Genomic DNA, 22,094 nt, shown 5'->3' on the forward strand with positions numbered 1-22,094 from the left:
TCCGTTCCTGAGAGCATGTTCAATTCTATCCATATTATACTTCCTTATGTCAGCTGTCTTACGCTTGTTCATTAACTTCGAAAGTTCTGCCAGTTCTATTCTAGCTGTAGGGTTAGAGGCTTTCATACATTGGCGTTTCTTGATCAGATCTTTCGTCTCCTGCGATAGCTTACTGGTATCCTAACGGAGTTACCACAGACTTCTATTGCACACTCTTTAATGATGCCCATAAGATTTTTGTTCATTGCTTCAACACTAAGGTCCTCTTCCCGAGTTAAAGCCGAGTACCTGTTCTGTAGCTTGATCCGGAATTCCTCTATTTTCCCTCTTACCGCTAACTCATTGATCGGCTTCTTATGTACCAGTTTCTTCCGCTCCCTCCTTAAGTCTAGGCTAATTCGAGTTCTTACCATCCTATGATCACTGCAGCGCACCTTGCCGAGTACGTCCACATCTTGTGTGATACCAGGGCTAGCGCAGAGTATAAAGTCTATTTCATTTCTAGTCTCGCCATTCGGGCTCCTCCATGTCCACTTTCGGCTATCCCGCTTGCGTAAGAAGGTATTCATTATCCGCATCTTATTCTGTTCTGCAAAGTCTACTAATAACTCTCTCCTGCTATTCCTAGTGCCTATGCCATATTCCCCCACTGCCTTTTCTCCCAGCCTGCTTCTTGCCTACCTTGGCATTGAAGTTGCCCATCAGTACAGTGTATTTTGTTTTGACCTTACCCATCGCCGATTCCACGTCTTCATAGAAGCTTTCGACTTCCTGGTCATCATGACTGGATGTAGGGGCGTAGACCTGTACGACCTTCAATTTGTACCTCTTATTAATTGTCACAACAAGACCGGCCACCCTCTCGTTAATGCTATAGAATTCCTGTACGTTACCAGCTATATTCTTGTTAATCAGGAATCCGACTCCTAGTTCTCGCCTCTCCGCTAAGCCCCGGTAGCACAAGACGTGCCCGCTTTTTAGCAATGTATATGCTTCATTGGTCCTCCTAACTTCACTGAGCCCTATTATATCCGATTTACTGCCCTCTAATTCCTCCAATAGCACTGCTAGACTCCCCTCACTAGATAACGTTCTAGCGTTAAACGTTGCCAGGTTCAGATTCCGATGGCGGCCTGTCTGGATCCAGGGATTCTTAGCACCCTCTGCTGCGTCGCAGGTCTGACCGCCGCTATGGTCAGTTGCTTCGCAGCTGCTGGGGACTGAGGGCCGGGGTTTGATTGTTGTGTTCATATGGGAGGTTGTGGCCAAGTACTGTACCAGGGTGGCCAATCCTGCTCTGGTGAGGGAGTGCGTTACCGGTTCTGGTCACCGGGATCAGGCCGCACTACATGCCTGTTTGTGCAATTTTATCACACGCCGATTTATTTTTTTTTAATCCGTTGGCAAATTGCGTGGCACCGGGATTCGAACTACGGTCCTCTTGCACGCAAGGCGAATGCTATACCTCTACGCCACCACTGCGTACACCTTACAGGTGTACACAACACCTGTAATATCTAGTGGTAACTGCTGTGATCGAGATTGGTTGGGAAAGAGCATGAGTGTGTGGCCTTTTTAAAGAGGCCTTTGTGTTGTCTTTCTGCAAGCAGTGAATGACCAAGAAAAGGTGATCACTGAGCCATTTTTGCATTCCAGTGGACAAAATGTGAAGATGTTTTGCCAAGTCACTCGGAACTCGAGCATAAGATAACCTGTAGCCAGACCGAAGGGAGAGCTGGAGGGCCAAAAGCCTGTCAACTTGTGAATAATGGTAAATCCAGTATTTTTGTTCGGACGGCAGCAGCCTGTGCAGAAGGATGCCTTATATTGTTGGCTGTTACTTGACGCTGGAAACCCGCTGTGGAGTTTCTACACTCCTGAAGTGTACTCTGAACACAGAATCCTGGTGCACTTTCTCTGGCTCTTTGTATCAACTGAACACGAATGGATGCAATTTGCTGCTCTTCTACGGCTCAGGAATAAATAGAAGCTGGTCAACAGAATGGTGGTGGTAAACTTTATTGAAAGCGGGGAAGGGAAAGGGGGAGGTCAACAGAATAGAGACTATGTAGGAAATACAAAAGAACCAGACTTAAGGTGTGTTTCTTAGCTGAAAATGACATTATCTCACTCGGTGAACAAACGGGGCTGTGTTTCTTTTTAGTTAAAGCTGTATGTAGCAGACAATGAAGCTAAAAAAGCAAAAGGAAGATTAGCTGTCACATTTATTTGAAATGTAAGAATAGTGAGGAAAAGTGAAATGAAAGTGCGGAGGTGGGATCTGAACCCACATCTGCCACATTATGTATGCAGTGCTCCACCATTAATTAAGTTACCACACCGGCCATCCACTAGGTATTTCCGTGTGTGCGCCGGCCAAAATACGCGCTGTTCTGTTTAAATATACCAGATCTAATCCTGGGAGTGTGAGCCATCGACAACCACGGCGGGAACTTCAACTGCAGCCAGAGACTGTGTGATTGGCAGCGCACTGCTGCCCTCCAAGGGGACCCTTCCTGCATCTGCTACACGTCCAGTCCTGTGAATCCGCATTCAGGCAGCAGTCCCAGCTCATCCTTTCAACGTATCCCACCTCAGTGCACAAACTATGCAGACTCCACTAACTTGTGGAAAATTCTATGTCGGGCAGACTGGATGCTGCAAAACGATCAGGCATGAGAGCATCAGCCGACTATCAAATGTAATGAAATGGTCAATTTGCCCGCGCATTGCATTGCCTGCACCTGTGGGGCGCCATTTCATCTTACGAAGATACTAGGAAGAAGCAAGAAAGCACGTGCCCCAGAGATTTGGGAAGTGTTTCTTATCAAAAGAAGAGGTCGCGCCTGTGTAAGTGACACATCTATATCATTGTTCAATGCAGAAATTTCTTTTCTGATTGCCGTATTTACTTGATCCTAATGCGCCCTTAAAGCGTACCTATTTGCCGTGACCTAAAAAAAAAAGAAAAGTCCTTTACAGTACTGCACACCTCATTCTTTCATACTTTCTCTCATTTGTAAAAACACAAAGATTTACTCCCAACGCACTCAAGTAGCAATAAATAAAAAAAAAAGTTGCAGTTTTGCCCGAAAGGCGAAGCATCGATTACGATAACAACTTACTAGACAGCTAAATGAAAAGTAAAGATAGTAGTTTTATCGGCCATATAAGCTTTTAAACAGTCGCTTATTAACTAAATTAACAAGCATGGTGTCACATGCACACAAGCAAAGCAAACATGAACACATCTCACTCAGTGACCACGAAAACTCTGCTGTCAAAATGCTGGAGTGAGGAAGTGCTGTAGCAGGAACACGGGAATTGACCTTTGTGCGGCCTCTCGCTTCAACACGAACTAAGCGACGAGAACACAGCAGTGGGCACCTAGATGTGTAGACTCTTGTCTCCGTCCCAGATTGCTTTCAGGATAGGGGCCGCGTGGCTGCGCCGTGTGTAGCAGCCACCGCTGTAGAACGCCTCTCCTGTTTGCGCCAGTCTCGTGCACAAGTTTCAGCAACTCCGAACGCCCGTGATGCGTCCCGATTTCTGTCCGTCTCCGCACATGTGATCGCTTTCCTTTTAATTGCAGCATCATGATGAACTGGACATGTCTTTGCAGTCGGCACTTCCATGCTAATAGAGCAAACGCAGAAAACTGGAAGACCGGGAAGACGGACGGTGCACTAACCTAAGCCACAGGAAGCATTGCCTAAGCACACATACTATAGCACATGGAGGAAACTACGGCAGCTCGAAGCAACGTTCTTAGACTACTTCAGTTTCCCAGCTTCCTATGTGAGCCCACTGGTAGTTTCAGTGGATGTCACTGGAACTACCAGCTCTGCGGCCTCGTCTTTCGTCACACGCCGTGCGTCGTGTGCTCCTGCTGCGATGCGTCATTTTCACTGACTGGCCTGGGTCGCTTGTCTGTCGATAAATATACACATTCTGAGTTTTGTGACAAACCTGCTGTGCTGAAGTAACAGGGACTTCACTGTGTCTGTGTATCTGTGTCATGTCTGTGTCAGTCGCGTCTCTCTTCATGCACGGTGCTTCGTCTACTATGATTGCTGCGATGCATTACTTGCTCCACCTAACCTGTACCGCTTGCTCGTTAGTGAATGCAGTTTAGCTGCTCGCTCAGATTTTTATGCCAAGGTTAGCGAAAAAAAAAAGTTTGCCCTGTAACGAACTCGAAATACACATCTAGCTGGTGCCTCGATGCTGAGCCTGTACTGCGCAAATGAGCAATCAGTGTGACGATTCTGCTTTCCAACCAACTTTCTTTAGTTAGAAGCACCACACTGGCCTAGTCAGTGTTTCTTTTTCTGGCAGCGATTCAGAACATCTAATAAATATGAGTGCCTGTTAATATAATCAGCAGTATTAAGAATGTATTGCGCACAGCTAGACAAAGTAAGATGCACCAAATGCTACTGCTCTCCTGGTAAGCTAACCGCCTCGCATTGTTTTAATGCATAAGCACTCCTTGGCGAGTACTCAGGCAAAATCTGTCTGTCCCACGAGAAGTGTAATGCCTTACGCCTTTGCGAAGTTAACACATTTAATCATTATAGTAGTGTAAATGTACATGATCGGCAGCTTTACAAGTGATAATGAAAAATTGAGAAAAAGAAATTATCAAGAAGAAAGCCCATACGATCAGATTTATACATACCCATAGGAATACATAGAACTGCATAGAAAATGAATGGGGAAGCCTATAGTAGGGGTGGGCCAACTTGAAATTTGGGGCTATATTTATGCATACTTAGTCAACTCCAGCGAAGTTTCCTGAATACTTTCAGTGACAAACAAAACTCCTTCGATCTGGAAACTGAATGAACTCGGTGAATTTCTCTGCCTGCCATCTGTTCCACGCATAATAAACCTAATTTGTGCATGCAATTTTTACTTATCACTCACGTATATAAAAAAAGGTGTGCATTCAATGTAATCAGCACTAAGGGACAAGAATTGATTCGACATGCGAACATTCATAGGTCAAACATTTTATTTTCTACGAGCAAAATCGACAACGAACATCGTGACAGATTTTATTTGCTTGAGCAACCTTTCTTCAAAGTGATTTTCTGGCAGGTCACGTGCCCATGCCGGGTCGTCTTATCATTCCTTCTTCATTTTATCTTTTGTCAAGTGCATGCACACGATCATATAAAACTTGATAAGTCATGTCAGCTATTACAAACGACACACAAATGCAGGCATTCACAGACAGTTTCCCCATCCTGACTGGGACGTTCCAGAATAAATTGCCACAAGCAGGATTCACTCAAGCGTATGACAAATAAATGTTAAATTCTGTATGCATTCAATAACGGTAAATATCCCAGGATGGTTTTGAACAACCTCGTATCTCTGGGAAGAGACTTGTGGGGTCGGGAATCATGTGCATTTGAAGTTGCAAGCATTTTTATTCATCATATTGCCCTTACAGGTTTCTGTAGTCGCTTGTGGGCCTACACGTGTCTGTAGTTGCTGTAGCCACTGGCTCACGTGACTATCACGTCGGCCACCTCCCGAGCACAGCTGCGAAACTGAAGCATGTCTAAGAATGTTGGCTCGAAGCACGTACGAAGTGACTATTTTGAAACGCCGATGGCGATACGGTAACGCAGATTTAGGGTCGTACTCTGTCCTAACGCGCATGCAATTTTTGGACCCTTTTTAGCGGAAAAAAGTGCGCATTAGATTCCGAGTAAATACGGTAATCAAATGCAGTTCTGTGAGGATGCGGGAAAGAATATCTATCTTTCTTTCATTTTGTATGTGACTTCGCATTTGGGCTACCTTGTAATGCTGTATCTTGTGACGCCCAATATTGCAGCTAAGCAGCTGGTAGTCTGCACTCGATCTTCCCATGTGTCTCTTGTGTGGTGTCCTGTTTCTCAATTTTGCGCATTTAGCAATCAGTGATTAGAATGAACCAACTAGCCGCTCAAGACATTCTAATTAGTTCTAATTCCTTTGGTAATGTTATAACTCAGGCCTCATCAATACCTAAAGCACTGTGTTGAACATTGATTGGGGGGGCGGATACAGAAAGTGACTGCTTTGGGGGAAGAGTAAAAATTCACAGAGCCAACGGCGTCACCAGAAAGACAGAGTGAAGCACTGCCTCTCCTTCCTGAACATGGCTGCACGCGCTATGCCCGTGCACATCTACGGTGGCCAAGCAGTCTGAGTGGCGCAGGCCAAGAAAGGTTTCCAGCTAAAGGTGCCTCATGGAAAGAGGATCGACACTGGGCACTGGTGTCAATGGTACAGCCCTCCCCCCTTGTAAAGACCAACCTGGTACTGTGAATCCCACAATATTTAGATGCAGATAGTAAGCAAGCAAATCAGAAGACCATGCCTGTCTCCTTTCTGTGTCCCTGTCTTTTTGCCCCATTCTATGCCAGGGGACGTGCACAAACCTCATACTGGGACGTCAGGCTCTTGGCCTCCCGGCTGAGCAGGGGTCCAACGGCATTGAAGTTGCGGTCACGCAGCTCAGCAAACAGCTCCTCAGCCGAGTTGAGGCACAGCTGCTGGCGGCTACCTGCCCCCTCCGAAGAAGAAGCCTCGGGCAGGCGCACCAGGTTGTGCTGCACCCCAAACAGCTCATCCAACAGGCCCTGGTATGTTAGTTGGGTGGCCAGGGGCGTCAGCAGGTCCACCTGTCGGTCCAGCAGCAGCAGGGTGTCCACCTGGGGCACGAGGGGTGCCTCCCGGCCCACCTGCTCTCGGCGCAGACGCACCAGCAGGTCGCCCACCAGCTGCGGAGGGGGTCAAGGGCCACCGCCTGTGGCTGTACACCCTCTGAACTAGGGTGCCAACTCTTGAGTAGACGAAGTTGGAATGGGCAGACAATGCTGCACAATTTTTTTTTTTTTGCCCTATCATGTCACATTTTACTACACGAAAGGTGCAGTAGTAGCCTGGCTTACACAGCTACCAATACAGATACTGTATACAATACAATTCTGTGAACAGTTAGGGTGTGCGAAAGAACTAGAAACCGCCTTTAATGCAACAGGAGACACTAAAGAAGAATGTGCAACCAAGCTGTCAGGCACTATAACAAGGAATTCAGATTTATTCATTGTTATTGAGCAAAAAATAAAAAGACGTACATTTGGCTGTCCCATCTAGGTAAAGTCAGGACTCGGGACATTTAATTGATTAAGCTGTCAAACTTAATCATTAAGTATGACAGCTTTCATTAAGCTTAATGAAAGTTAATTTACATACCTTACTATCGCAGAATAAGTATTTCATATGGTATTACAATCCTCCTTCGAGTAAGAAAACTTTTCCACCTGCACACGTTACTCACACTCATTCAGAGTCCTCTCAACTACTGCACAACTTCTTGGTGATTATCCTACCACTGTCATCTCACATCACTACAACTGATGCAGAACCAAGCCATCCTCATTATTGCTTGGAGCCCACGTGAGTGCCTCCTCACAACAACTGTATCAACAGCTTATATATGACCTATAGAGGATCTAATTAACCCTTTAAAGATCCATGACGTAAATATACGGCGCCGCGAACAAGTCCAAAAATGGTCGATGCCGTATATTTATGGCGCCATCTGTACGTTTAAAATCATCATCATCATCAGCCTGGTTACGCCCACTGCAGGGCAAAGGCCTCTCCCATACTTCAACAACCCCGGTCATGTACTAATTGCGGCCATGCCGTCCCTGCAACCTTCTTAATCTCATCCACCCACCTAACTTTCTGCCGCCCCCTGCTACGCTTCCCTTCCCTTGGGATCCAGTCCGTAACCCTTAATGACCATCGGTTATCTTCCCTCCTCATTACATACCCTGCCCATGCCCGTTTCTTTTTCTTGATTTCAACTAAGATGTCATTAACTCGCGTTTGTTCCCTCAGCCAATCTGCTCTTTTCTTATCCCTTAACGTTACACCCATAATTCTTCTTTCCATAGCTCGTTGCGTCGTCCTCAATTTGAGTAGAACTCTTTTCGTAAGCCTCCAGGTTTCTGCCCCGTAGGTCAGTACTGGTAAGACACAGCTATTATACACTTTTCTCTTGAGGGATAATGGCAACCTGCGGTTCATGATCTCAGAATGCCTGCCAAACGCACCCCAGCCCATTCTTATTCTTCTGATTATTTCCGTTTCATGATCCGGATCCGCCGTCACTACCTGCCCTAAGTAGATGTATTCCCTTACGACTTCCAGTGCCTCGCTGCCTATTGTAAATTGCTGTTCTCTTCCGAGACTGTTAAACATTACTTTAGTTTTCTGCAGATTAATTTTTAGACCCACTCTTCTGCTTTGCCTCTCCAGGTCAGTGAGCATGCATTGCAATTGGTCCCCTGAGTTACTAAGCAAGGCAATATCATCAGCGAATCGCAAGTTACTAAGGTATTCTCCATTAATTTTTATCCCCAATTCTTCCCAATCCAGGTCTCTGAATACCTCCTGTAAACACGCTGTGAATAGCATTGGAGAGATCGTATCTCCCTGCCTGACGCCCTTCTTTATTGGGATTTTGTTGCTTTCTTTATGGAGGACTACGGTGGCTGTGGAGCCGCTATAGATATTTTTCAGTATTTTTACATATGGCTCGTCTACACCCTGATTCCGTAATGCCTCAATGACTGCTGAGGTTTCGACAGAATCAAATGCTTTCTCATAATCAATGAAAGCTATATATAAGGGTTGGTTATATTCGTTTATTTGTTATATTCGTTGGTTATATAAGGTGGTTATTACGTTTAAAAAGCATGCCAATTTTCTAACTTTTTCTTTTTTGTCATGTGCTGCCACTATGTGGAAATACAGGGGAACTTTTTTCGCGCGCCTCCCTCTCTTGATTTTCGTTGCATGGTTTGTTTTAGAGCTAGTTTGCTCCCGCACGTCTATATACTGCCGCTCGCACATTGGAGCACACGCAGGCGGGCAGCGGTTTGGGTTTTGTTCCGCAGGCGGTTTCGGCTTCTTGCGCTTGCAAAACTGATGGCTATCTTGTTACTAACAGCTCAAAGGGCGACCACCTGCCTCTCACTCATTTAGTGCTCACAGGGATGCGCATAGGGAGGATGCCGCCGTGCATGCGTTTCTGCTGCTTTTTTTTTTTTGGACACTCGCGAAAACTAATTGCCTCTGGTTGGCGATAAGATGAAGACTATCAGAAGTTTTCACACGTTGTGCTTTCTTTACGGGCACACAACCACACAGTTTTCTTGAGTGCGCGCACCTATGCAGTTCTATTACGCTATGGATGTACATATTAGTGTAAGAGCAGGAACATTTGAGTCTTGCAAAATATTCTTGTGTGCGCATTTTCAAAGCCTTGAACTATGTGCATAACAATGCACCAAATTTTTAATTCTTATAAGTCTATTTCCTTTTTTATTGTTGTTATTCATAAATGAAGAGTACATATATACCAACTCAAAATATTTTTTTCTAGCTTTATGGTCACCCTAGAAAAATTACAGTAAATTTTTTTTGAAATAAGTCCCGAAAAGGAATTAGAATCTGCAATAAAAAAATCAACCCTGAGCGGTCGCATATGGTGGAACAAATCGACCCTAAGAGGGTTTAACTATTGTACCAATAATCTCATGTATCGAATTGTTACTGATCGCAACCTACTTCAGATTATTCATAAAGAGTTACTAAATACTAACATGACAAGATTTGCACCAAAACACAACATTTTTTTTTCCAAGGTAAGAACAAATTATAACATTCTCACTGTTGCTTTTTTAGGTATTGAAACTTTGGAATACCCTCTGATATACAAACTATGCCATGTTTATCATCATTTAAATGTAGTTTTCTGTTCTTTATTTCTTCAGTGTCGAATGATTAATTATTTATTGTCAGTTGCTGTTGTAGAGTATAATGTTCAATTGTTTTACTTTAATATTCTCAAATGATTAGAATGCTAAATTACTAAATCATGTGATAAATTGCTGTATTTATTGTTTATCCTGGTATATTTATTTATGTAAACACGATCAATTGTTTTTTAATGCACGAGTATGGCATTCCCTCGTATTGTATTATGAAACTGAATTTAGAGTTGTTTTTACTGCTGTTTTAGTACTCGTTGCTTGCATTCACCTGCTCACAATTTTCAGTTGGTTTAAAACGCAAAGTATGAGAGGCCCCACTAGAGTGGCTTCACTTCAGGACCTCTTTCTGTATTTAATTTTGTCCCTTGCACTTTCACAACATATGGACAATAAGCAACCTGAACCTCAACAAGCTCAATGCAGATCACCGGGGCTGTATTCCCAATAGATCAATTACTAGCAATACATCTTCGTGTAATCGAACATTATCCTGGCAGCCTGAATGAAATGTAATCACAGCACCCATGACTGTACCTGCATCCTAATTGACACTTCAAGAAGCTTACAAGAAGCTTTCAATATTTTACACTTGAAACCTCTTTCTGGTGAAAAGACAATCTTGTGCGGATGCAGTGTTAAGTGTGCCAGAGCGGAGAGCCCTAGTGATACTGTGTGGCATGAAGGAAAAGGACAAGCAGTGTAGTGCCGGTTCTTCGGTACTGTAACTTCCCCACAACTTTAAAATTTTGATCAACTTCAGTAAGCAGCGCGAGTAGTGCAAACAGGGCTGGGAAGTATTCAATATATATTAGACTCTCGTTAAACGAAACCTGAAGGAACCAGGGAATTACACTGCATTTATCAGTAGTTCCATTTACTGAGAGATTGACTCAAGGGCCCACAAGATGCTCCTCTGAAAGGGGGCAGACACTTCATTGTCCACAGCAGATAACAGCTGCAGGTAAAATTAGGAAGCCCCCGTCTTACAAGCAAGTTTCTACTTGCATGCAACCACTAACTAAAGCCAGCAGCACAAAACATAACTACAAGGACAAGAAATAGGCAGTTAGTCAGGAAACAGTCATTTTACTAAAGCAACCACCCTCTAAGACATCAATAATTTTTATCTTCATCATTAGGATGAGCTCTTTGTGTGGGCATTTCTGTGCTACCATAGGAAATGCTAAGCAAACTCGCAGCCCACTGGCATTGCCAACACAAAGGCACCACAGCAAGCCACAATCCCAGTAGAGCCAAACTAACCATGAGACCAACAAAAGCCAGCAAAAGCCACCTTGGCAATAATGTAGAGAACTGACGAGGAAACGTGAAAAGGAAAGACCAGTGATGCCTGTCGCAACGATGCTGAGATTGGCTCCTCACTTTCATTTACAGTAATATTTGCGGTTACATTTAACAAACTTTTTTTTTTCGTTCCCTTAATGCAAAGCCGACCAAACATAAGGGCGTAGCTTCGTTTAAGTGGCAATTCCATTTAAGCAATTTCTGTTTGCCAACACTCTACTGTAGATATAGCTTAGATACTATCTTAAGATACCCCATGGTTATCTTGTATCTCTATCATGATACATATGCCATGATGTGTATCATTATCTGCATTTTCAATACATCATACAAAGTATTGTGCATCCTAAGATACACCTATCACAAAACCCACAGGAATGGCCAGTCACTGAGGCTAGCAAATGACAGTTCTCACTTTGTAGTGATGGTGAAGAACACAGTCGTAAAACTGTGCATCACAAAACTAACTATCTATTAGGTAAAAGCAAGTGACACTCAAAGCTCAACGATAGCGGTGAGCACTGTCGGCGATTGGCGAAATCTGAAAGAAGAAAGAAAGCTACCGAACATGTCTACATCCAAAAACAAAATTGACGTTGTAGAAAGTAGGGTGTAAAAAATAATATGTTTATTTATGCCTCTAAGCAGCCTGTCAAGCGTTAGGCACGCTGAAATAGTCAGAAATCTGTACTTGATTTTCCGGAAGTTTCAGGTTCACAACCACGGTGTGAATCGCATCCAGCGGCTGTGCAAACACTAGTGGCTATAATTTAGCGTAGCGTAGCGTGTAGATTGCGTAAAAATTGGGGTCAGTGTCAAAGATGGGTCATTGTCAATCTCATTGTCACTGCTGCTGCTGCTGTTGCTCCCTTTGTAGCGCAATGCCATCGTCTCCAACGACAACAATCACCCCCTGTTGGAGATTCTTTACAGAACAAGGCAGCGCTATCTGCACTTGGAAACTCCTCTATTGAAGCACCAGAAGTACTCCCAGAGTTCGGTAATGTCAGCAGCTGGCGGCTGTCACCGTGTTGGTTGTGCACATGGGGGGGGGGGTTTCGCCTTGGCGCACAAAGCCCCCCGTCTCCGTTGAACGGCATGGCCACTGGTTCTAGCCTTCATGATCGTGGTGCTCGCGGTTTTCAGGATCATCGAAATCATCGACTATGTGAGCTCGCACTTTGAGTCTTGCAAAATTTGCAGCTTCATCTCAAGCGACAAAGCTTTGAGCTTTGCGGCGCACCTGCCGCTGCTCCTGCGACACAGTTATGTGCTAGCTGAGGAAGAGAGGGAGATTGTAGAAAGGAAGCGCAGGTGTGGTTCGCTTCTTGCTTGTTTGTTTTTTCCCTCTGTCCTCTGAATCCTCGCCGGTGACGCGGACGCAGAGCAGCTGGCGCCGTCTTGCGGCACACTGTTCCAACTTGTAATGCTATCTGTCAGTGTTGCATAGTTACCACTCCGGAACTGGAATGACTAGGGAATCACTCCACATTTTCACGACCCCGGAAAAGAATGTAAATGGAATGGCGACAACATCTGGAGGAATGAAATGGGAATGGAGTTAAGCACCCTTTGCCAGGAATGGAATGGGAATGGAATGGGAATGAAAAACAGGCGGCGGCGGCGGCAGCAGCAGCAGCAGCAGCAGCAGCAGCAGCAGCAGCCTGTTTTATGTTGACTGCAGGACAAAGACCACTCCCTGCAATCTCCGATTACCCCTGTCCTGTGCCAACCGATTCCAACTAGCGCCCACGAATTTCCTAATGTTATCACTCCTCCTATTCTTCTGCTATTCTCGACTGTGTTTCTCTTCTCTTGGTACCCATTCTGTAACCCTAATGAGCCAACGTTTACCTAACCGGCACATTACATGACCTGCCCCAGCTCCATTTTTTTTCTCTTGCTGTCAATTAAAATATTGTCTATACCCGTTTGCTCTCTGATCCAAACTGCTCTCTTTCTGTCTCTTAACGTTATGCCTAGCAATCTTCATTCCATCGCTCTGTGCGCGGTCCTTAACTTGTTCTCAAGCTTCTTTGTCATTCTCCAAGTCTCTGCCCCATATGTCAGCACTCATAAAATATGCTGATTGTACACCTTCCTTTTTAATGATAATGGTAATCTTCCAGTCAGAGCTGACAATGTCTGCCGTATGTGATCCAATTTATTTTTATTCTTCTATGGATTTCCTTCTCATGATCAGGGTTGCCTGTGATTAATTGACCTAGGTAAATGTACTCCTTCACAGGCTCTAGAGGCTGACTGCCGATCTTGATCTTGCCCGGCTATTCATCATGATCTTTGTCTTCTGCATATTAACCTTCAACTCCACTCTTACACTCTCTCTGTTAGGGTCCTCGATCATTTGTTCTAACTCGTCTGCATTGTTGCTGAATTGAACAATGTCATTGGCAAACCGAAGGTTGCTGAGATATTCACCGTCGATCCTTGCTCCTAAGCATTCCCAGTTTAATAGCTTGAATACTTCTACCAAACACGCATTGAATAGCATTTAAGAGATTGCATCTCCCTGTCTGATCCCTTTCTTTATAGGTATCTTCCTGCTTTTCTTGTGTAGAATTAAGGTAGCTGTAGAACCTCTGTAGATATTTTCCAAGGTATTTATATAAGCGTTCTGCGCTCCTTGATTACGTAATGCCACTATGACTGTTGGTATCTCTACTGAATCAAGTGCCTTTTCGTAATCTATGAAGGCCATATAGAGAGGCTTATTGTACTCTGCGGATTTCTCGATAACCTGATTAATGACATGGATGTGATCCATTGTACTGTATCCCTTCTTGAAGCCAGCCTGTTCCCTTGGTTGACTAAAGGCATGTAGCCCTTATTCTATTGGAGATTATTTTGGTAAATATTTTTATATAATACTGGAAGTAAGCTAATGGGCCTATAATTTTTCAATTCTTTAACGTCTCTGTTTTTGTGGATTAGTACAATGTTTGCATTCTTCCAATTTTCTGGGACCCTTGCAGTCGATAGACACTTTGTATAAAGAGCCGCCAGTTTTCCAAGCATTATGATTCCTCAATCTTTAAATAAATCGACTGTTATTCCATCATCCCCTGCTGCTCTTCCCCGTTTCATGTCTTGCAAGGCCCTTCTGACCTCATCGCTAGTTATAGGACGAGTTTCCATATCCTGTTTATTACTGTTTATAATGAAGGTATCCTGATTCCTCTGGATACTGTACAGGTCAGAACAGAATTCTTCCGCTTCTTTTACTATATCTTTGAGATTGCTGATGATATTACCCTCCTTATCTTTCAGTGCATACATCTTGGTTTGTCCTATGCCGAGTTTCTTTCTCACTGATTTGAGGCTGCGTCGATTTTTTACGGCTTCAGTTCTTCTCACGTTATAATTTCGAATATCACTTACTTCCACCTTGTTAATCAGTTTTGACAGTTCTGCAAATTCTACCTTTTCTCTTGCCTTGGACACTTTCATTCTTTGTCCTTTCTTCATTAGATCCTTTGTTACTTGGGAGAGCTTGCCTACTGGTTGCCTTGCCTCCCACTTCAACTGCTGCCTCTGAAGTCAGACTAGTTACAGTTTCATTCATTACATCTGTGCCATCTTCATCTCTCTGTTCTAACGCTGCATGTTTGTTTGCAAGTACCAGCCTGAATTCGTCTGCTTTTACCCTTACTGCCTCTAGGTTGACCTGTTTCTTCTTGACCAATTTTACTCTTTCTCTCTTCGAATTGAGGTGAATCCTAGTCCTCACTAACCTATGATCACTGCACTATGCTGGGATCAGCAGAAAGTATGAAGTCAATATCATTTCTTGTTTCACCATTAAGGCTTTCCCAGGTCCACTTTCTGTTGCTACGCTTCCTGAAAAAGGTGTTCATTTTTCTCAGCTTATTCCTTTCTGCAAATTCTACCAGCACCTCGCCTCTAGCCTTTCTAGAATCGATGCTGTAGTTGCCAATTGCCTGTTCACCCGCCTGCTTTTTCCCCACTTTTGCATTGAAGGCTCCATTACTAATGTACATCGAGTTTGCACTTTTCTCATTGCTAATTCAACATCTTCATAAAACTTATCTATTTCCACATCATCGTGGCTGAATGTTGGAGCGTAGGCTTGTACTACCTTTAATCTGTACTAGTTATAAAGTTTGATTACGACTACGGCTACTCTCTCATTAATGCTGTAGAATTCGTCAATGTTGCCCGCTATGTCCTTAAGGATTAAGTATCCTACTCTGTATTGCTTCTTATCTGGCAAACCTCTATAGCAGAGGACATGGCTGATATACAGCAACGTATAAGCCTCACCAGTTCTTCTAACCTCGATCACTAAGGCCGATGATATCCCAAACAATGTCTGATAGTTCCTCGAACAGTACTGCTATGCTAGCCTCACTCGACAGAGTTTGGCAACTAAAGGTTGACAGGGTCAGTTTCCATTGGCGGCCTGTCCAGACCCAGAGATTCTTAGCGCCCTCTGCTGCATTACAGGTCTGACTGCTGCCTTGGACAGGTGCTCCACAGCTGCTGGGGACTGAGGGCCGTGAGTTAATTGTTGATATCATTGGAGAGGTGTGGCCGAATACTGCACCAGGGAGGCCAATTTCTGCTCTGGTGAGGGAGTGTCCTTGTTCAAGCTTTGTGGGCTTTCCTAATTTGGTTGTATCTGGATTAGTATAGCACCGCTCACTCTCAGCATCTTTTGCCGGTGTCAGGTGTCACTCCAAGCCTGCAGATGTAGTGCACTGGAGGAGGTGAACTTCAAGCTCACCATCGCCAAAAAAAAAATAAACGTATAGAAGGATTCGAACTTCAAACCCATGGCATGACAAACTGTGCCCTAATAATGATTTATTGCATTGTCTAAAGTAATTACGTCTCCAATACATTGCCTACTGGCTTTTCTCACAGGATACAGAATGCTTGACCACCCCAATGCAGCCCCACAAACAATGCAGAGTCAGATTTTACTGTCCACATTTGCTACAGTGGGCGTTTTATTGTACGACTGTCTACATTTTACACAAAAGCCAGTGACATGTACAGTTGATTCACGTTCATTCGACTTCAGTCAATTATAATTTTTGATTCATTCAGATGCACTGGAAAGCCTCAGCAGAAGACTTGCCATGGAAGGAAAATTCGTTTAGTACCAACTCGAAAACGTGCCACATCAGTTCATTCAACCCCCACAGGTGCCCCCTCATGTGTGCAGCGCTTAGTAAACACCTGAAAATGCAAGCGATTCAGCACACGGTGCTACACTGGTTCCCTGGGTGCAAAGCTTTTACTTAAATTTATTTCTATTTTTTAGTGGCTGACATTCCTTTCACGCATGGAGCCATTTGTTCACCCTTGGTTCATGTTTTGCTATACTGAAGAGCTTTTAAACTTATCGGCACTCTTTGCCTCATAATGGTTGGGCAGTGCTTTAAAAGCAAGAAACAAAATGCGATTACAGATGAATCCAAGCTATAAAAGAGATCTTAATTCATTTTGCCACCGTTAATTTGACATTTTTGATAATTGGACCAAATCTTGTGGTCCTGCAAGGGTTGAATCGATCAGAGTGGACTGCAGCAGTAAAGACGCCTTTTTATGCATGTAAACATTTATGAAGCATGTCAGCTCGTGATGACTCTCGTTACGCCTTCACACTTGACTTGCAAGCTCTTCACGATTTTAGATTTCTGATCAATTTTATGTTTGCTAAGGGAGCAGGATATGATTTGGTATACTACCGTAATCTACAAAAATGATCTCGAAGGGGCGTTTCTACACAGCAGACCCATTCGTCTCAGCGCAAAATAAAGTCGACCTTTACAGGAGTTCTACAGCACGTGTTTTCAGCTACAGTGGCCACCCTTTGAGATGAACAACCTAACACTGCGGGGACTTTGTTAAGTTGCCTAGGTATTCGGTGGACTTTAAACGCAAGTTTTGAAGAGAAGAACAGTTACAATTTACATAAAAGGAAGCCTACTGAACAGTAGCACCAAATTATTCACCGACAAAAATCACAATGTGGCACACATTTGCATTCCACCCAGCTTTCTTGAATCCAATGAAGCACATCACCAATGTGACAATGACAACTGGCATCGTTATACTGGCAGCATAGACTCTGAATTTGCCAACACTGTTTTATTGTATATTGGAGAAATTTTGCACATTGAAATTGGGCATTGTTCGTAAGATGCCATCCTATCATGAGTTGGAAAAGGCATTCATTCTAGTGCTATTTCTTGTTCTGCACTCAAGTTGGTTTGCTGCTAGGTGAAATGGCAGTTTCAATATGGCTGTGAACATGGCCTGCCCATCTAGAGACTGCCGACAATTTGTCTTTTTGCATTCACTTTTACTGCAGGGAGCTGTCTGGTCAAATCAGGTCTGCATGTGCCCAGCATGTGCAAACACATCATCAAAGGCAAAAAGACAGCGGGTGCACATGCACAGATTTTTTGCTCACTAACGTCGAAAATTGGGTTGTATACTAGTTGGTTTTGCATGATTCTAAATGCCACATGATTTCAGTTTATAGTCTTGTTTGAAGTTATGCTGCTACATTTTGAATCAGAGCCCTGTCTCAAGAAATGTCTCACACTAAAAACCTCTATGAGCAAATTCCTAAATGCTTGTGGGGATGCGCAACTCTCACGCGTCCCCTGATATGTTGTTTTCCCGCACGGTGCGTCTCCTGTAATCCGGCTTCGCCGCGTGGCCTGGCCCCGCGGCGGTCGGAGTGGTTGAGGCGCAGTACGAGAGAGGGCGCGAGTGTTGCGCTGCTAACGCCGCCGACAGGCGGGGTTACTTGGGCGCCGAAAGACAAGGCGCTTCCTCTTTGGTTCGAGATCGTCAAGCGGCGCAGACGTCCTGCGCGGGCGCCGATGCATGCTTCTGCGAGACCGCCTCGCGTGGCCTGCCTACGAACGCGCCACCATTTGCGTGACCGTACGCGCGAACGACCAGACGTTGGGATCCAGCATGGGGCGAACATATTCGCTCGCTATCCGGTCGCGGTGAGTCGGACTTCTAGATTTGTCGCGCGCCCATCGGCATGTTTTGTGGATAGCAACTCGGCTAGCAGGCATTGATCCATGAAAGGTGCAATAAATGCCCTTGTGATTGTTTGCACTACAGTGTTTGTCGTTCCTTTGTCCCAAGAGTACGGGAGGAGAACCCCACATCTGGCTGCCCAACGTGGACCTCTTGGGGCATCGGACGATAGATTTAACAGTTTTGCTTCGTTCGAGACCTTTGTTTCAACCGAAGCGCAGGGCTAGCGTGGATTTTGATTGCTAGCGTTGGCGGCGTGCTTTCTTCAGCGAGGCGGCGGTGGCTGAACTGTGTTTGAACATGTCAACATGCTAAGCCTTTTCGCAAGTGTTTTTTTAATGACATTAGTCTGTACGAGAGCCACGTGGTCTGCATCCTGGAAGAGCGAGGCTTAGCGCCCGCGGAGCATTCGCAAGCCTGAGGCGAGTGAGTACGGAAGCCTCGTGGGTGGTCCGAATTTCTTATGTAAATAGCTTCTTCTAATTCTCTTTGACTCTGATGAAGTCGCGGCTCTGGGAGCCGGGTGGCCTCGGGCCACGGGTGCCACTACGGGCTGACTGGTATTGCGGCCTGGCACCGGGCGCTCCGACACCGTCTGGGACGGTGGGCGCCGTCAACTCGGATGCTGCGTGCACCGAGCGGGGCAGGAGCACCTAACAGAGCTGACGTCTCCTCGCGGCTGCCTGTTTTGTGCCCATTTTGGGTGTTGTTTTTTTGGATGCCGGTCCGGTTGTTGTCAGGGTAACGACGCTTTAGGCCTAAGGCTTTACGAAGCTGCCTGTCGTACGTGGAGGGACACAACCTGGTGGACCGTGGCGTTGAGGTGTTGCACTTTGCTTCCCTCATTTTAGTTAGCCTCGCACGAATTGAAATTACTCGTTCGACTCAAGGAAGCGAGCTTCGTTCACGTGGACTTAGCATCTGAGTAGCTGCCCGATCTTTTGCTAGCCGAGTTAACATCGTACCACGTGGGCGATGCGCATGCAGAATTCCTCTCCCTTGCACTAGTTTAGCGTTTGCCGAGTGTGTTGAGTGTACGCAGCGTGATTGGAGTCTCCCTGGTTTGCCGTCACCTGCACATCGTCTGCGCTGCTGCCCCGGACTATGATCGAGCCACCGGCCAATGGTGATGCTGTGGCGAGTTCGGCGCAGCGACTTCGGTGGCCGCCTGTATCCAGCTCGCAACCCTCGGCGGCGGTGAAAAGCCGCCGTAGCCGGCGGGCACCGACAGCTACGGCGGCTCTTGCCAGCAGGGCGCGTCGGCGCGAGCGACGCTTGCTCGTTCCGACTACTGCGTCGCCATTTCCGGAGTCCTGGCCTGGAATCGTGCCGTTGAGTCTGCAAAGCTGCTGCTGTGACCGGCGGACGCCAGCGGTGTACCCAGGGACAATGTCGGCTCCCATGTTATGGACAGCGTGTGGATATTTCCTCGGCGCGGCCAAGGTTGCATGTACTGCCTTGTTCGCGAAGCACGCGTTGATGTTAGAGCGTGCGACATGTTTCGCCGGAATATGTAGTGATTTAAGGTTGGGGGGATGTGGGGATGCGCGACTCTCACGCCTCCCCTGACATGTTTTCCCGCACGGCGCGTCTCCTGTAATCCGGCTTCGCCGCGTGGCCTGGCCCCGCGGCGGTCGGAGTGGTTGAGGCGCAGTACGAGAGAGGGCGCGAGTGTTGCGCTGCTAACGCCGCCGACAGGCGGGGTTACTGGGGCGCCGAAAGACAAGGCGCTTCCTCTTTGGTTCGAGATCGTCAAGCGGCGCGGACGTCCTGCGCGGGCGCCGATCCATGCTTCTGAGAGACCGCCTCGCGTGGCCTGCCTTCGAAGGCGCCACCGTTCGCGTGACCGTACGCGCGAACGACCAGCGTTGGGATCCAGCATGGGGCGAACATATTTGCTCGCTATCCGGTCGCGGTGAGTCGGACTTCTAGATTTGTCGCGCGCCCATCGGCATGTTTTGTGGATAGCAACTCGGCTAGCAGGCATTGATCTATGAAAGGTGCAATAAATACCCTTGTGATTGTTTGCACTACAGTGTTTGTCGTTCCTTTGTCCCAAGAGTACGGAAGGAGAACACCACATGCTATATAAGAACATCAAACACAAGCCACAATACTTTGAATGCTTGAAGACGGTATACTAGTCATATCAAAGCCTCATAAAGTAAGTTCCAGTGTCTTTTTCTTTTTTCTGAGGCCCCACTGAGAAAGGTGGCAATAGGTCGATAAACTACAGGATGCCATTGATGTGTTCCCAGTAACTGCAGAATGGTGGCATAACCCTGGTAAAATGACAATAGGTTCTTGTCTTCCCAATTTGCAATGTTTGCTTCTTTCTCATAATCCTGTCAAAATATATGAACAGGGTTATAGTGTTAAATGTCACAAGATTAACAAATTTTTCCAGCCGTTGCAAATATTTTGAGGATCCAATGGCACCATGTTTTCACCTATCTAGAATAAGCAATAAAACTTCATCAGATGACAAGACACGGACCCTTTACAATGCAGACTGTGTAGGGATGTACTAGAAGACATCCACTAGAAGACTGTTAGTGAGGTACGTGATGACACATACGAGAGAGCATCAGCAACTGAAGTTTACTGCAATTGCATGTGTTCACACACAGGCACATGATTCCGAAGCCCATGTGACAATCATTGTCAATCACTCTGCTGAGTTAAGCAAGCACAACTCTTCTTGCGACAAGAAAACAGATGGTTTACTAAGTAAACATAAATGGTAATAAAGTTGCATGTTGGACTTGTTCGTATATCGTGATGGAGGCAAAAGGCATAGTGGATCAGAAACAGGACAAAAGAAGAACACAGATGACACACACGTTTGGCAATGAGCTATGCCTTTTGCCTACGCCTCTATCTTTAAGTTGATAGAGTATTTAGTGGCGTGCCTATATGGCCAGGGGCGCGCTATTCTCATGTAAAGAACAGTGCGCATGTAAACAATAAAGCAGTATTTTTAAAATGGCTTGGCTGGTTACAAGCACGGTACATTTATAAGCAACATGCCTATTATAATTCTATCTTTATGGACCGAGTTGCCCCGAAGTTTGTCTCGATTCTTCGCGTAACCGCGGCTCTATGCCATTGGTATTCATCGTACGGAACTATGGCGATGGCATACTAACCCCCACCCCCCCCTTTCTTACACCTTGTGATTTTTTTTTACCACGGCGGGGCCTCTGCCCTGGCTACTTGCTGTCTCCCCACCCTTCACCTTTTGTTTTTGCCTCTGTCACCGTTGGCGAGTTGGACGCATATTCGAAGAGGTGCTTCTATAAGTTGTGATGCGTATTGATGCTGGCGCGATGCTTGTGTTCACTGCAAGCTTTCGCATACCAGCCTGCACGCCATCTCACCTCATACTCCTCGCCGCCCAACGCTTCTGCAATACTGTCCCCCCTGTCTAGACACACAGACATCATTGTCCGAAACTTTATCGACAAAGGTCTAGAGGTCAGCGCAGCACACAGTCGTACATGATGAACTGTACACCCTCTCCCTCCATACAGAGAGAGAGAGAGAGAATAAACTTTTGAAAGCATTGGTTCGGGAAGCCAGCTGGAGCAGGAGAGCCCACAAAACTGAAGCCACGGTGGCACCTTCCCAAGCCCCGACGCGAAGATTTGTGCCAAATAAAACCCACGTTCACTCTGTTCTAGGGAGCTCTGTTCTATTGCAAATAAAAAGTGCTTCCATAATGCACCGCCGCACTGGCTCGTGCACCCAGCGGCTCATGCACGCAGTAAGTTCACTAACATGGCACATTGGAAAAAGTTTTTTGAAGTTACCCAAAAAGAAAATGAACAAGCTGCATACCACAAGCTTTGCTCCAAAACTATACATGCTGTAGTCAGAGTTTCATAT

The 22,094-nt window shown here is 45.6% G+C and overlaps 1 protein-coding gene across 6 annotated transcripts in view; it reads right to left on the minus strand.

The window, feature by feature from the left end:
• Positions 1-22,094, minus strand: part of car (vacuolar protein sorting-associated protein 33A) — a 217,046-nt gene that overhangs the window by 84,277 nt on the left and 110,675 nt on the right. For all 6 annotated transcript variants that reach the window (XM_055072631.2, XM_072287439.1, XM_050182950.3 and 3 more), the window contains one exon: positions 6,441-6,782. In XM_055072631.2, the coding sequence (XP_054928606.2) occupies positions 6,441-6,782 (342 nt within the window). The remainder of the gene's footprint in view (positions 1-6,440; positions 6,783-22,094) is intronic.

The sequence above is a fragment of the Dermacentor andersoni genome, chromosome 3 (assembly GCF_023375885.2).
Source record: "Dermacentor andersoni chromosome 3, qqDerAnde1_hic_scaffold, whole genome shotgun sequence".
NCBI lineage: Eukaryota > Metazoa > Arthropoda > Arachnida > Ixodida > Ixodidae > Dermacentor > Dermacentor andersoni.